This window comes from Trachymyrmex septentrionalis, unplaced genomic scaffold, assembly GCF_001594115.1.
Source record: "Trachymyrmex septentrionalis isolate Tsep2-gDNA-1 unplaced genomic scaffold, Tsep1.0 scaffold53, whole genome shotgun sequence".
Lineage (NCBI taxonomy): Eukaryota > Metazoa > Arthropoda > Insecta > Hymenoptera > Formicidae > Trachymyrmex > Trachymyrmex septentrionalis.
Window position 1 is genome coordinate 1,587,672 of NW_017305705.1, and position 16,434 is coordinate 1,604,105.

The following is a 16,434-nucleotide window of genomic DNA, read 5'->3' on the forward strand; positions in this document are numbered from 1 at the left end:
CGAAATTAAGATCATTCAGAAAGTTACTAGTTAGTACTCATATCAAGTGTACGATGTAAACTAGGCCATACCTTATATTCTTATATCGTTCATCTACCTCATCTTTTACTCTTTCTGATATTACTCCGGCCATTCCACCATTCCATGAAAGAACATGGGAGAAGGTAGATGTTGAAGGATCTTGTAATTTTTTCGTGTTGCCGATCTTTTAAAACAGAGACGAAGCAACGCATACGAAATTTTTGACGAGATTAGGTCGTCATTACTCTGAAGCATGGCAGAGTATCTCGACTCTGAAGCGGACGTGAGCGAGGTAAAGTCTTTTCTTTCCATTTTCTCGCCATGAGAGGTCCTAAACTCTTGTACGACGAAGCGCTGCAACGATTTGGTGCTAATAACGTGTCCTGTATTATAGGGTGAGGAGGAGTTGGATCAGAATGAGAAGAAAAAACTGAGGAAGTTGAAAGCGGTGGAGGAGAGCGACGACGAGGAGGAAGGTAAGGAAAGTCGGCGCGAACCTTTCGCGGTTTTTTTATGTATATGATTCTTGATAGATGCCGATTTATTGATGATAAACTGATCCAATTATTCCGTAGTTTGCTGTTTTTAATTGGACATGGAACTTCTAAAATCCGCTCTAAAAGTAATTGTTAATTTTTATTTAGTAGTCTCAGAATATTTCGTTTATTTCTTTTCCCCTTTTTTTTTATTCTTTCATCTCTTTGTTGTCCTGATTTATTTGTTTCCTTTCCCTTTTCTCCTTTATTATCTGCTTTCTCTTTTTAATTTATTATTGCACTCAATAAAAGTTATTTAACTAAATCTGTTTAGAATTATTTTTATTATTTATTAATAATTAGTTAAATCGGGCCATGTTCTGATATATATTATCGGTATTGAAAATTTTTGTTTATGTATACTATAAATTTTCAATACTAGCAATATACAAAACAGAGCCTCAGAGAGATTCTTTTACTAATGTTAAAAAATTTTTAATTTATATATACAAGATTTGTATAAAAATACTTCTTAGTAAGTAGGAAAGAATATTTCAACATTGTTGAATGCAGATAGCATGGAACATAGCATGGAAAACATAGCGTTCTAACAATGTTGCTGGAATGTTCCATGCTACGTGAATGAAATAAGAATTAGGGTGATATTTCATTTGTGTGTTTTTGTCGCACAATAAATTTTCAAGCCTGTTGATTGGTTATGGGATAGAGAGATCCAAAGATCTCTCTGTTCTGTACACGTTTGTCATACGACAAAAACGCACAAATGAAGTAACACTCTTAAGATGCATTTTCACTAGCTACTCATACTGACTGTTTCAATGACAAAAAAGATCAAATAATGACTTTTGTTATAGAACTATTAGAGCAACATCTCAAATTATTATTAGCAATTAAGTTATTCCAACTGCATTTTTTCTGGAATTCTTTCATCTGGATCAGCAGTGAAGGAAATGAATAGATTAGGTTACATATATCTTGGTTAACACTGTTTAATCTGATCGACGGGATGCAGCAGCACCGTCAACAGTGTTTGAGTGTTTGACGCTTTGTACTACAAAATTTCAGTCGCTGGAATAGCAGCACATGAAATTGTATCGAGTTGCTAAAAAAAAAATTGTCTAAAAGATTTTAAAAGTAAAAGACTTAAAGAACTTGTAATGTGAAATTGCTTTATTTGATGTTGCAAAAAGCATTGCAAGCATTGCTTTATTCAATGATACTTTATTTACAATTTACATTATATTTTCAATAGATATTATCTTGTGTGAAGTAAATAATAAAATTGAATGTTTACGGAGATTTTTTCTGATTCTGATTACTAATTTTTTATCTTGCATGTTTCCACTTTCATAAAAATGTTCATTATTATTTTAAGCTTATGTTTTTTTTAACCTTTTAAATGCCAGAAAACCAACTAATTACAATCAAATATAAGGAGAATACTCGATTAGAATTGGTCAGTTTCCTATGACTTAACGACTTAAGACTCTACGACCGTCTACGACTTCTATGTAGAGAACCTTTTAGTGTTATTTTCCTAGGAAAAAACCTGGCATTAGGGAAAACAATGTTTTTTTTTAAATAATATTTCATTTTTTTGCTCTAATCTATTTTTAAAAGTCTCCATTTGATACAATACAACATATAAATCACTTTTTAAAAGACATTTGATTACAGAATGTTACTTAATACTACTTAAATTTTGTTTAGCATTTTTAAAGCAAAACATAAAAAACAATATATTAAGCATTTAAAAAGTTAAAAAAAAATTTTTTTTAACTTTTTAAATGATTAATCTCTATATAGTAATGTATAGCATTAACATGCTATATACATATATTTTATAGATAATAAGGATAAATACTGCTATTACTTTTTTTATATATGTACTTAGAGTTAATTAGATTAGCTTCTAATATATTATATCTAATATTAATTTTTTTAATTGTTATTTATTTATATACTTATGTATGTATCTGTATGTATACAATATAAACATATTTTGAATCTGTGAATATATGGACCATTATTTTTTTTCTGTTTCTTTTTATATATATACTTAGTTAATTAAAAAAGATTTACTTCTAATGCATCATATTTAATTTATATTAATTTTTGAAATTATAATTTATTTGCATATGTACATATGTATACATATGGTGTGCAACATTGATATGATATATTTTATAGATGATGAGGATCAGTTGCGCGAGGAACTGAAAGATTTGATAGATGACAATCCTATAGAGGAAAGTGAAGGTGAAGACAGTGACGGTTCTGATCATCATAAAAAGCGTAAGAAAAGTGATGATGAGGATTTTGATGATCGCTTGGAAGATGAAGACTACGATCTGATTGAAGAAAATTTAGGCGTTAAGCTTGAAAGAGTATGTTTCTATACATCTTGGATTATTCTTAAAAAAAAAATAGAGAGAATGTTGATTAAACAATATTAAATATTTTACTTTGCATTACAGAAACGTTTTAAACGTCTTCGAAGAATCCAAGATGAGGAATCAGAGGAAGAACAAGAAAAAGAAGCAGACGAAGAAAGGGACGCTATTGCGAATGAATTGTTTGAAGGTTCCGGAGATGTAAGTTACATGAATATATTAAATTCGATACAATGTTAATTTTGAGTGTTAATTTAAATACTTAAAAAGTTACATAACATATTGTCTGCAATATTTGTTTATGTAATGTGTACTCTGTTGCTTCTTGTTGAATTCTTATTTTTTGTACATAAATTATACAATTATACAATTATAACAAACGCTTATCTATGTATATGTATCACATCTGTATTTGTTAAAACACATGCATACTATATTAGGAAAGGGATGTTATTACGGTATGTAATGTTTGTGTAAGGTCTGCGATATACAAAAGTGTAATATTTTTATTTATTTCTTTGTATTGCTCTTAGGAGGACGAAAGACGGAGTGAACGAAGTCATAGACCGGAGGCGGATACCTTTGAGGAAGGTAGTGATGAAGGCGAATACACTGATGCGGATGATTTTATTGTTGACGATGATGGTAGACCTATCGCAGAGAAAAGAAAGAAAAAGAAACCAATATTTTCTGATGCGTACGTTGTGATATTTAATGACTTTTTAAAATGTCTTATAAAATATCTTTATTAACATCTATCTATTAGCATAAGTATAAAAATTATCATTTAGATAAAAAAGAATATTTTTTTCTTGTCTATAGAGCATTGCAAGAAGCACAGGACATTTTTGGTGTTGATTTTGATTATAATGAATTCGATAAATATGGCGAAGAGGATTATGAGGAAGAAGAGGAAGAAGAAGAGGATGAATACATGGATGAAGATGTTGATATTGAACGACCGCGGCGACCGAAGAAGCAATTGAAGAAAAAGACCACGAGGAAGAGTATCTTCGAGATTTATGAGCCTAGTGAATTGAAACGCGGTCACTTTACTGATATGGATAATGAGGTACGACATAATAATATGTAGTAATGCTAAACAACAATTATCAGCAGCGTTGGATAAATGTAACATATTTTTTTTATAATTCTTATATTAAATTTTTAAATATTTAGTTTTTCTATATTTTACATAGTTTTCGAAAATATTACAATATAGAGAAGTATTATAATATAAAAAATTTTTAATTTCTATATTGAGATACATGATATAAGAATTAATAATTAAATTTGAATTATAATACAGAAATTTTGTATTACATCTTTTAATTTAACACAAAAAATATATATAGAAAGTACATATAAATAGTAACGATGTTTTGTCGTCTAAAAAATGCGATAAACGTTATTGTATATTTATAAATAGCTACATTGTTTCCAAATCTATCACTTATGAAATCTGTTTCAAAATTGCAGATACGTAATACAGATATACCAGAAAGAATGCAACTTAGATCTGTACCAGTCACATCAGTTCAGGAAGGTTCTGATGAACTAGATCTCGAAGCAGAATGGATCTATAAGCAAGCATTTTGCAAGCCTACAGTCTCCATTCAGGATGCCCACTTGAATGCTGAGGCTAAGGAACGAGCACGAAAAGGACCACAGACTATCGGCAAGATCAAGAAAGCCTTGGACTTTATGCGCAATCAACACTTTGAAGTTCCTTTTATATCTTTCTATAGAAAGGAGTATGTGTTGCCCGAGTTGAACATTAATGACTTGTGGAAAGTTTATAAGTTTGACGCGAAATGGTGTCAGTTGAGCCAACGGAAAGAGAACCTGCTCAAACTATTTAATAAGATGCGCAATTATCAACTGGATGAAATCATGAAGAATCCAGACGCACCGTTGCCAGATAATGTACGAGTGATTAAAGACGACGACATTGAGCGACTGAAGAATGTGCAGACAAGTGAAGAGCTCAATGATGTCTATAATCATTTTATGTTGTATTATAGTCATGAGATTCAGGCGATGCAGGAATCCGTGCGACAGAAGGAGAAGCAAGCACGACGTGAAGAGAGGATTCAGCGACGTAAACAACAAATTGCTGAGGCAGAAGAAAATGGAGAGGATCCACCGGAGGAGGAAGAAATACCAGAGGAAGAAGAAGTCGACGATACGCTGAAGCAAGCTGTTAGAAGCGGCCCGTACTCAATCTGTCGGAAGGCCGGTTTGGATAGTCTAGCGAAAAAGTTTGGCCTAACACCCGAACACTACGCCGAGAATCTGCGTGATAATTATCAGCGTCACGAGGTGGATCAAGAGCCGACCGAGCCAACGACAATCGCGACCGAGTACTCCAGTTCGCGATTTAAGGCCGCAGAAGAAGTATTGAAGGCTGCTCAGCTGATGGTGGCAATTCAATTGGCACGCGAGCCGCTCGTGCGTAAATGCGTGCGTGAGATGTACATGGAACGCGCTAAGATGTCCGTGAAGCCAACGAAGAAGGGCATTAAAGAGATCGATGAGAATCATCCAATCTACACAATGAAATATCTGAAGGACAAGCCAGTGCGTGATCTAGTAGGCGTTCAATTCTTGAATCTGATGATTGCCGAAGAGGACAAACTCATTACGATTACACTCAGTGACACTATTGAGGGTAACACCAGCAATAACTATGTCGACGAAATGAAACAACTCTATTGCCGTGATGAGTTCAGCAAACTCGTACAAGATTGGAATGCTTTGCGTGTAGGCAGCGTTGAAATCGCTCTTAATCGCATGGTAATACCACATCTAAAGAAAGAGTTGCGCGCAAATTTAATCGCTGAGGCGAAGGAATGCGTGATGCGCTCGTGTTGCCGCAAGATGTACAATTGGATTAAGGTCGCGCCATACAGCTGTGAGTTCCCTGAAGAGGAGGATGAGGAATGGGACACCAGTAAAGGCCTGCGCGTCATGGGCTTGTCTTACGTGCCTGATTATTCGCAGGCAGCTTTTACCTGTTTGATCGCGGCTGATGGAGAATGTACGGATTACCTACGCTTACCGCATTTGATGAAGCGCAAGAACAGTTATCGCGAAAACGAGAAGACGCTGAAGGAGGCCGATTTACTAGCGTTAAAGAACTTTATAGCCACGAAGAAACCACATGTGATCGTGGTGGCTGGTGAGTCTCGGGAAGCAATGATGATCGCTGCTGATATCAAGGAGTGTATCACACATTTGTCGGAAGAAGAACAGTTTCCTAATATCCAGGTGGAGATATGCGACAACGAACTCGCCAAGATCTACGCCAATAGTAACAAAGGGAATTCGGAGTTCCGGGATTATCCGGAGCTGTTACGTCAGGCTATTTCGTTGGCGAGAAGGATGCAGGATCCACTAGTGGAGTTCTCACAATTATGTACGGCTGACGAAGAGATTCTCTGTCTCAAATATCACAATTTGCAGGATCAGTTACCTAAGGAAGAACTGTTAGAAAATCTATATTTGGAATTCGTAAATCGCGTGAATGAAGTTGGCGTAGATGTGAATAAGGCAGTCCAACAAGCATACTGTGGCAATCTTGTTCAATTTGTTTGCGGTCTTGGTCCACGAAAGGGTCAGGCATTGATCAAGATGCTGAAGCAAACAAATCAACGATTAGAGAACAGAACGCAGTTAGTTACAGCATGTCATATGGGACCAAAAGTATTCATCAATTGCGCTGGATTCATCAAAATCGACACTAATAGCCTTGGCGACAGTACCGAAGCGTATGTAGAAGTGCTCGACGGTTCACGCGTACATCCCGAGACTTATGAATGGGCCAGAAAGATGGCAGTTGATGCACTGGAATATGACGACGAGGACGCCAATCCTGCTGGCGCTTTGGAGGAGATACTTGAATCGCCAGAACGCTTGAAAGATTTGGATCTCGACGCTTTCGCAGAAGAACTCGAGCGGCAAGGTTTCGGTAATAAATGCGTTACTCTCTACGATATCAGAGCCGAGTTAAACAGCCGATACAAAGATCTCCGTGTATTATATCAATCGTCGAGCGCGGAAAAATTGTTCGATGTTTTGACAAAGGAAACACCCGAGACTTTTTACGTCGGCAAGCTAGTGTTAGCTACCGTGGTCGGCATCAGTCATCGAAAACCACAGGGCGATCAGCTTGATCAGGCGAATCCGGTGCGAAACGAAGAGACTGGTCTGTGGCAATGTCCTTTCTGCTTGAAGAACGACTTTCCCGAATTGTCGGAGGTGTGGAATCACTTCGATGCTGGCGCTTGTCCAGGTAAAGCTACCGGCGTGAGACTGCGACTGGACAATGGTATCTCCGGTTATATTCACATCAAGAATTTGTCGGACCGGCACGTCGCAAACCCCTGCGAGAGAGTCGGTATGGGACAGATCATTCATTGCCGGATCATTAAAATCGAGGTAGACCGATTCAGTGTCGAATGTACCAGCAAGAGCAGCGATCTCGCTGATAAAAATCATGAATGGAGGTGAGTAGATTATATAAACATATAAAATAATGTTAATAAATAAATAAAGTCTATTTCTATTTAGATCTATCGTCTTTACAATCATCAATAAAGTTTGCAAAAATAGAAAAAAATCATATTTCTTAGTTTAAAATATAGAGTGATATAATTTAAAAAAAATATATTACCGTATACATTATTATAAATTGTAATTTAATGCAGGCCACAGCGAGATCCATTTTATGACACCGAATCCGAGCAAAGAGATATTAAGGTAGAAGAGGACGCGAAGAAGGCAAAACAGCGGCAGATTTATGTGAAACGCGTTATCGTCCATCCATCCTTCCATAATATCAGTTTCGCCGAGACTGTAAAATTAATGCAGACAATGAAGCAGGGCGAAGCAATAGTGAGACCGAGCAGCAAAGGCGCCGACCATTTGACAGTCACGTGGAAAGTTACTGATGACATTTTACAGCACATTGACGTTCGTGAAGAGGGTAAAGAGAATGCTTTTTCATTGGGACAAAGCCTGTGGATAGGCAACGAGGAATTTGAAGATCTAGACGAGATTATCGCTCGACATGTAAATCCTATGGCCGCTTATGCCTCTGAATTGCTGGATTTCAAATACTACAAGCCCACTGTAGAGGGAATCAAGGATAAAGCGGAGGAAATATTAAAAGAACAGAAAAAGGAGAATCCTAATGGAATTCCATATATCATATCAGCAGCTAAGGTAAATAAGTGTATATACAACTAATTTTTTACTTTTATGTAACATAACATTTTTCTGAAAATCTTTTTATTTTTAATTTAAAAACAATTTCGTTTGTTTTTCTTTCATAGACTTATCCTGGAAAATTCTTACTCTCATATCTGCCACGCACTCGTTGCCGTCACGAGTATGTCACAGTAACATCCGAAGGCTTCAGATTTCGGGCGCAGATGTTCGGTAGAGTGAGCGACCTATTGCGCTGGTTCAAGGAACATTTTAGGGATCCCGTTCCTGGACAATCCACTCCTAGTACACCGCGTGGTGCGATGACTTCTAGAACACCTTACACTACTACGCCAGGAACAGTCAGCGGTAAGTCTACATTGTAAACTATTGTCAGTCACTCTTAAATCATAGTATAGATCAAATTGTTATATTTCATTTTAAAAAAAACTTTTTTTCAAAATTAAATCATTCTATTCACACACACACACACACACACACACACACACACACGCACGCACATTCTGTTATCAATTATTTTACTTATTTTTTGCATACATTCGTTGAAATAAAATAAAACGCACAAGTATGAACACACGATTTTGTCATAAATAAGATAAAATATACAAATATATGTGTTAATTACTATTACAATTGCTACTGTTTTAGGAATGAATCAAGAAGCAATACAACGAGTTGCACAGAATCTTCCACATCACATGTTGCACTCGTTATCACAAGTGGCGAATCAAACGCCACATCATTATCCGCCACACACCCCAGGAGCGGCTAGTACTACCGGCTATGGCGGAGGACACACGTATCCCAATACGCCGTACACGCCGTCTGGTCAAACTCCGTTTATGACCCCGTACCAGACGCCGCATCATACGCCGCATCATAGCCAGCCTACTCCCAGATACGGTCAACAAACCCCTAGCCATCATCAAGGGCCCTTTGTACATCCGCCGCCGCCCTCGATGACACCCAGCCATCACAGATCTGCTCAATCGCACAGACCTACACCACCCATATCTACTCCTTCCGGTGATCCCATGGATTGGAAGAAGGCCGCCGAAGCATGGGCACGTTTAAAAAGCGGTCCTCGAGTCTCGTAAGTATAATAAGTAAAAACACGGATTAAATAACAATCATTTTCAATTGAAAATTGTTGATGTATAAGACGTCAGTGTTTTTCGTTCGATTATCGTCAATGGTTAAATATGCTTGCAGTGGATCGACGCCTAGATACGAAGAGTCTAGAAAAACTCCGCGTAGCTATGACGAATCATCTGGCAGAACGACGCCTTCCGGAAGGAGTAGACCCTCTACACGTACTCCATCGTATAAATCTCCGCGAGGTACTCCACACACGAATTCTAGTCCTCGGAGTATGTCCCTCAGCGGAGATGGTACTCCTTTATACGACGAGAGCTAACGGGATTGTGCATAGCTGATTTATATTTATTAATTACGTCTCGTATCATGCTATGTATGAAATAGTAAGAGTACGCATCGCGAAACATCGTCGATCACTCGCGTCGAATTGATCGTTGTAGACATGCAACATGCGTAATGAATTCCACTTTCTTGCACGCGAGATTTGCGAATCAAGAAAGGAATCATCGATTGGTTATTATAAACTACGGTGTTATACTGTAATTTATTTATTATATAATATTTCCGCGGTTTTTTCCTATGTACATAATAAAATTTTATGGAAACTTTATAAAGGCCTCACGAACACGCTCTGCAATTTCTTGATTCACTTTCCTACACATTGATGGCATCAATGAGAAAAATAATTTGAATAAAAAATTGGAATTTACTATAATTTTCGAACGGTTTTTATTTATCAGTCACTATAGAAAGATATTAAATATAAGACTAAGGTCAAGATAGAATCATAATATTTCTATTAGACTTTATCTTGATCTTAGTCATCAAGATGTATATTTTATATTAGAATTATAATATTTTAGCAGGCATTGATAAGATAGTATTGAAAAATGATTGTAACTGAATTATTGTTCAAAGATATATTTTATATTTTTCATTGATGCCATTATGTTCATAATATATAGAATTGATCTAATTACTTATCGTACCAGTAATATAATATCTTTTGAATATAAATACCGCATTGTTTACAGATTTCTATACATAAATACCTGGACTGCTATGTCACAATCAGAAAAATGAAAGTACTTCAAATGGTCTCAAGAGAGATAGTGACCGTTTTAAATAAATTTAAAGTTATTGAAACGATAACGCTACTTCATAAGATATTGAATATATGGATTCACATGACATAACTTGCCTCAGACTAATTTATAACTAGCACCTTAGCGATCTAGATATTCTATAGAAATCTGTCTTATATACATTAAGTCTTTATAAGAAAATATCTGTATAATATTTAAATTGTTCAAAATAATGTGGCATTTACTTGACATCGTTAAAGCTTGCAGTTGATTTTAATATTTAATCCTTGAATAAAGACGAAAGATGATTATCTTTTGTATTTGTATCGACTACAAAAAAAAAAGAATAAAATAACATTCAACATTCATAAGATAATATATACATATATGATAATAAATATGTAGAAAAATACTTTTTTTTAAATTAAATTTTCGCGTACTTGTTATCAATATACACAATATTTATACGGAATTACCGTCCGAGATAACAAACGATTCTTCGTCCTCCGATAGGGCGTCTTCTGATTGCGAAATACTTTTATAATAATTACATGTCACATTTTGCCGTTTCCTTAATGTCATGGTACATCGTGATTCTGAATTTACATTTTTGTTTGCCTTAGAATCACGCACACATTGCTAAAAAAAATACAATATAATTTCTTTCTTGAAAATATACGATAAGCAAAATGACTGTTTCGATTGATTTCAATGTTACCTTTCGCAAAGATGTTTTTAGCTTTTCTTCGCTGGAATCGGTAGAGCTCATCAACTTCCGTCGTTTGTGACGAACAAATTTTCTCGAGTTATCAGATCTCTTTGCATTGTTCGCAGCATTGACCTTATGTGATTTTTTAGGATCTGGAGACTTTTCAGTAACAATTGTTTAAATTAAAAGAATCCATAAACTTTTTGTTAATGACCTTATTTTTAACAGAAATATAATTATACAAACTTACTTGATTTTTATTTATATCTGAAGTATTTGATTCAGACATTATTTGTTTATTTGTTTCTTCAGTATCCTACATTTCACAACAAAATATGTATAATTATAATAAAAGCGGATGTAAATATTTCTGCAATTATAGAAATTGTTACCGTAGTATTCCTTAGAATTTCTTTTAAGTTATTAGTTTGTGAACGTAGTGATGAGTTCTGTGAATTGCCCGGACTATAGACTAGATTGTTATCTTTCAACGTTATACGTTCACCTATAAAAAAAATAATAGTAAAAAATAGCTTTAGATTATTTATCTATTTTTGTAAAAAAATTAATCTATCTTTTCATATTTTTATTATTAATCTATTCACCTGTCCAGTAACATAATGGAGGTAAAATATGACGACCCCTCGAACTAACAGGTGCATTCAACGAGTCCACTGTCGCATCGTGAGGTTTCTGACTAATTTCTTGAATATTATCTAGGAAATAAAAATAAATGCAACACATATAATATTTATTAAAAGTTAATTATATTTTAAGAAACTTACCTTGCTGCAACGTTTTCCAAGTTAGACAAAATTGCTCGATCTTCGAAGGACACCCATAACGACATTGTTTTACAAGTTCCTTGGGAATAACTAAATATAATAAAGCAATATTATTAATTGACAAATATTTATCAATGTACAATGATATAACGTTAATGATTTCGGATACTTTACTATGCTTATTGTCATTTAAATTTCCAAGAAGTTCAAAAAATTCATGATTCACTGATTCGATTACTGTCGCTGATAATCGCTTCAGCACAATGTCTGTCGTATAATTTCTATGTACAACGTGGCCAGCTTCGCTATATAGTAAAAAGAAAAAACATAAAATGTATTGTTTAATTATTAATTATATATATTATGTAATTGTAATCATTGGATTATTAGACATATCTATTATTTAAGAGAACTTACTTGACTAATTTTCCTTGAAAAGTTAAACCTAATCCAGATTTTGATTTCGCATAATATACTACTTTTGGCAGCCACGCAGTCAACATTTTGGAATTTTTTTTAACTTTATACCGCTCTTTGCTGCTTTTAGGTTGCTCAGTTGTTGAATTCGTCGTCGGATTAATAAAATTTATATCATGCAATTTATTGTTATTTGTCATTGGATAAACTTCTCTTTTATTGTCAATTGTCTTCGTATGAGAATCATTAACCACAGATTTTGAAGCGATTGACATGAAGTTCTTGTTAATGTTTTCTAACGGCCGAACATTTGTATTCTGTTTATCATTATTGATTATCTTGGAAGGCAATTGCTCGGCAGTTGTATTCAAGTTTTCTTTACTTATTCTCATCTTCAAATTTACCGGTACCGAATTGATTATAGTAGGTTTGGATTTTTTCATCACAATATCGTTTTTCGTTTGTTCGATAAATTCTCTATATAATTTCGAAGAGACGTTGGATTTTTCAGAAAACTCATTATTTTCGCTGATTGCTATAATATCTTGGTTCACCTTAGCCGGTGATGCTATTACATTTTTATCCGCTGTTCGTGAACTTACAATGTTGACATCAGAATTGATGGTATAATCAACATCTGAAACAAACTGTGAATGTACATTGTTTTGAACTCTATATGGAATATTTTGCTTCTTTATAAAAATATCCGAATTAATTCTTTGTGTGTCAAAAGCATTAATTGGATGTTTATTTTGCACATGCGTTACAAATTTGCCTTCCTCATACATTTCAAAATTTTTCTCTATTTCTCGGCGACTGGAATAAGTCATTTTTTGTGATCTTGGATTAATAGGTATTGTTTGACGACACTTCCTCATATTGTATGCTGTTCCCACTTCATCTTCTGTTATACTGACGCAGGATTCATTTAAAAGTAATTTTTTCTCTTCATTCATTGTCATATGACTGGACTTAGTTTCTTTTGTATCATACGTCAGATTCGTCACATGTTTCTGAGTGTCCGGATAAGTCGTTTTCTTTCTCACTTTACGTTTATATATTTTTCCAGGTAATTCTCTAGCTTTTAAAACTGGTTCAATCGATATTTTGCGTATACCCGCATAAATCTCGCTCTCTAATTTATCTGAATTGTTGTCGTGTCTCGGTCTAAGATTTGCTGAATTCGATAACTGGATACTAGAATCATTTTTTATGCTTCTGTATTCCGGATCGATGGAATGTTCCCTTGTGCAGTTTTTTAATTCCATCGATTTGTTTTGAAGCTTATTAGTGTTCACGGGGTTGTCATCACGAACTAAATTCTTTTGCAATGGCATTGTTTCTGATTTATATGTTTCGTGATTCGTGGAGATCATCGAATCGTTATTGCATTCCGATTCCGTTCTGTAAGACACTGCATAGTCCAAACAATCCAACATCTCAATAATCTTATTGATGTACTTTGGAGGGCAATTCTTGTCTGCCAAATTGTTAATAATGATGTTCAGTTTATCTTCTTGAAGAATATCTTTCAATTTATTCACTTTCCTAGAATTGCATGGTGGATTTATATCGGAATCGAAATTTTGTTTACTAGCTTCATCACATAAAAACTTCGTATTTTTTGTTTGCACAACAGGTATTATATCTTTTTCAGAATTGTAAATAAAAGGCTTTATAAACGAAGAATTTTTTTCACAACTTGGAATACTACGAGTAGAATAATTACATATTTCCTTCTCTTTAGATATATCGTTCATATTTTCAATCTTATTAGACTTGTTTAAGTTATAAGATTTCGTTGCAAAAATAGTGTTCTTATTTTTTACGTGTGCATAAGTTATATCTGTCAATTCGCTTTTTAAATCGTCGTCACTGTCAGTAATAGGGGTGGGCCAACGAAACGTTACTGGACATCCTTGCTCAGCATATGTCCTCCATATTTGATGAACGTTCTCCCAATCATCAGGAAAACCATTATAAAATTTTCCGCGAATATAATCTGGTAATCCTGTAATAAAATGTAAAAGTTATTAACCATCTATCAATTATTAGAATTTTGTATTTTCTGTTAGCAATATGGATCTTTGAGTTTCAGTGCAGATTTTTATATTTTAAATTATAAAAAATTAAAAAAAATTCTTGCATACTTACAATAGCTGTAACGAGTGTTTATTATCGCAGAAGTTGGATTGCATTTTACTTATTTTTTTTACAGATATACATTTACCTACCAGAAATATCAGAATATACAATCAAAAAATTGACTGTGCCTTCAAAGTCCAACTTGATCAACAGAGAGTTAATATGTAAACTATAAATTTTTAATGAATTTTATACAAATTATTACCATTTCTTTCATCAATAATATTCCCCGTCAGAATATATACATGCTTGTATTTGGATTCAACACATTTTGCAGAGTATCTTCTTATAACTGGTTTACTACGTACAACCTTACCACTGTTTGCAAAGAAAATAAACATTAACATTTAAATATTAATGCAGTGTTTTATTTTGTACTTACCAATCTAAAGTTCCTTTAATTATTAATTCGTAGTAGCTATTTAATGTAACTTTCCATTTCGAAAATACTCGATCAATATTCTGAGAATTATGAACAGAACTCGGTGAGACATAAGTTTTCTGATACTCTTGTACAGTAGATCTGTCAGCATCTGTATTAGTGGATATCCAGGTAGGAACGCTCTTCAAACATGTATTTATTGTTGAAGAGCATATAGATGAATCAAATGAAGGCAATACTTTTTTGCAATTCGACAATGCATGGACACCATTTTGTGATTCCCGAACAGTACGATAAATTGTGTTTCCCATTGGGGGTGGCATAGCAAGCCGATCGACATGATTATCCTTCTTGACATTGTACTCTTTGAGACTAGATGTAGTCATTGCTTCTTGCTTAATATTATGGCTCTTCTTCTTTAAAAATTTATTTCTCAAATTATTGCTGGAAGTTAAGACTTCGCTGTTGAGCAAAGAAGTTTGTTGCAACGGTGTTGCGATGCTGGAATCTAAAGTATCTGCATTAATACTGGAAATACTTGGCCAAGTTATTACTGTCGATGGTTTTCTATCATGTACACTCTTGCTATGTTCCTTTTGCAGTACAGCTAGTTTCAGGGATCGTTGCAGTTTCTTGAATCGTTCATCTGTTTCCAGATCTCCAAATTTGACCTACGAAAAGCATTAAAATATAGTTTGTAGGCTCATAAGTTAACAATTAGAATTGTTATAACCTTCACATTAACAAAAACATACACTCATGATGATTAGCCATTGGAAGACATCAGTCCTTGGTTATATTCTTTATTAAGAGCATAAATTTATAAGTAAAAACTCCACTTTTCGAAGAAAAACTAGAAGTAGGAAGAAAAAAAACTACAATGATTACGACAACGCAATAGTTTTGTTTGGTTCGCAGAGTAGATATAAAGAGAATAGGCGCCAATTAACCGGAAGTTGCATTTTCAACAAATACTTATAACGCAATTCCTCGTCTTAACCTTTTCTTTTTCTAACGTCATCTTCTTCCAACAGTTACGCTTAAATGGCGGAGCCAATCAGCATTAGGCACACGCATTGGCACTATTCTTTTTACCTACTCTATTGGTTCGTAAACTCAAACGTTCCTGTAGGCCTATTCTGTAACTTTTTAATGACAATTTTACTAGTTCGAAATGTCGTTACGCAGGTATTTCACAAGGTAAGAAAGCTGTGTAATGATAATATAACGATACCAAACTGTCCTTACAGAATCGATTTATTGTTTCCTTCTCCCTTTCCAATTAATGTCAGTCAATGTTGACATTGTTGATTGATGTTAACTTTTGCATACTGGAAATACTAATTCAAGGGCGCGATTCTGTGAAGGGCTCTGCACAATAAAAATGCAGCCACAATAGAAGGAATAAGGCTTTCAACCTATCAGATATTGGATATACTGGAAAACACGATTTCTGATAGGTTGGATTCCTTATTCCTTATTCCTTCTTATTCAGATATTGGATATACTGGAAAACACGATTTCTGATAGGTTGGATTCCTTATTCCTTATTCCTTCTATTGTGGCTGCACTTTAAAGATATCAGATACTCGGAGTTGAAAGAGTTAAGTTTTAGAACGCACCCCTATCGTTGCAGTTTCTTAAATCATTCCTTAAAAACTGACGGAAACGTC

General features: G+C 34.4%; 2 protein-coding genes across 3 annotated transcripts; one reads left to right on the forward strand and one right to left on the reverse strand.

The window, feature by feature from the left end:
• Window positions 1-130: 130 nt before the first annotated feature.
• LOC108752036 (transcription elongation factor SPT6) lies at window positions 131-9,972 on the forward strand. Of its 2 annotated transcripts, XM_018492620.1 has the most exons (12): window positions 131-313; window positions 416-497; window positions 2,709-2,905; window positions 2,996-3,112; window positions 3,352-3,369; window positions 3,445-3,608; window positions 3,734-3,983; window positions 4,391-7,419; window positions 7,621-8,137; window positions 8,248-8,488; window positions 8,789-9,233; window positions 9,353-9,972. In XM_018492620.1, the coding sequence occupies exons 1-12, from the start codon at window positions 275-277 to the stop codon at window positions 9,555-9,557; spliced, it is 5,304 nt and encodes a 1,767-aa protein (XP_018348122.1). In that variant the 5' UTR covers window positions 131-274; the 3' UTR covers window positions 9,558-9,972. The 2 variants fall into 2 exon arrangements, with proteins under 2 accessions (XP_018348122.1, XP_018348124.1); XM_018492622.1 differs by lacking the exon at window positions 3,352-3,369.
• A 176-nt stretch (window positions 9,973-10,148) lies between these two features.
• Window positions 10,149-15,563, reverse strand: LOC108752070. The gene is made up of 12 exons (XM_018492682.1): window positions 15,517-15,563; window positions 14,762-15,432; window positions 14,585-14,697; window positions 12,235-14,245; window positions 11,992-12,122; window positions 11,818-11,907; window positions 11,638-11,748; window positions 11,425-11,537; window positions 11,283-11,348; window positions 11,042-11,191; window positions 10,764-10,962; window positions 10,149-10,653 (listed from the first exon to the last, which is right to left on the reverse strand). Exons 1-11 carry the CDS (start codon window positions 15,520-15,522, stop codon window positions 10,786-10,788), a joined length of 3,639 nt encoding a protein of 1,212 aa, XP_018348184.1. The 5' UTR covers window positions 15,523-15,563; the 3' UTR covers window positions 10,149-10,653; window positions 10,764-10,785.
• Between the last annotated feature and the right edge of the window lie 871 nt (window positions 15,564-16,434).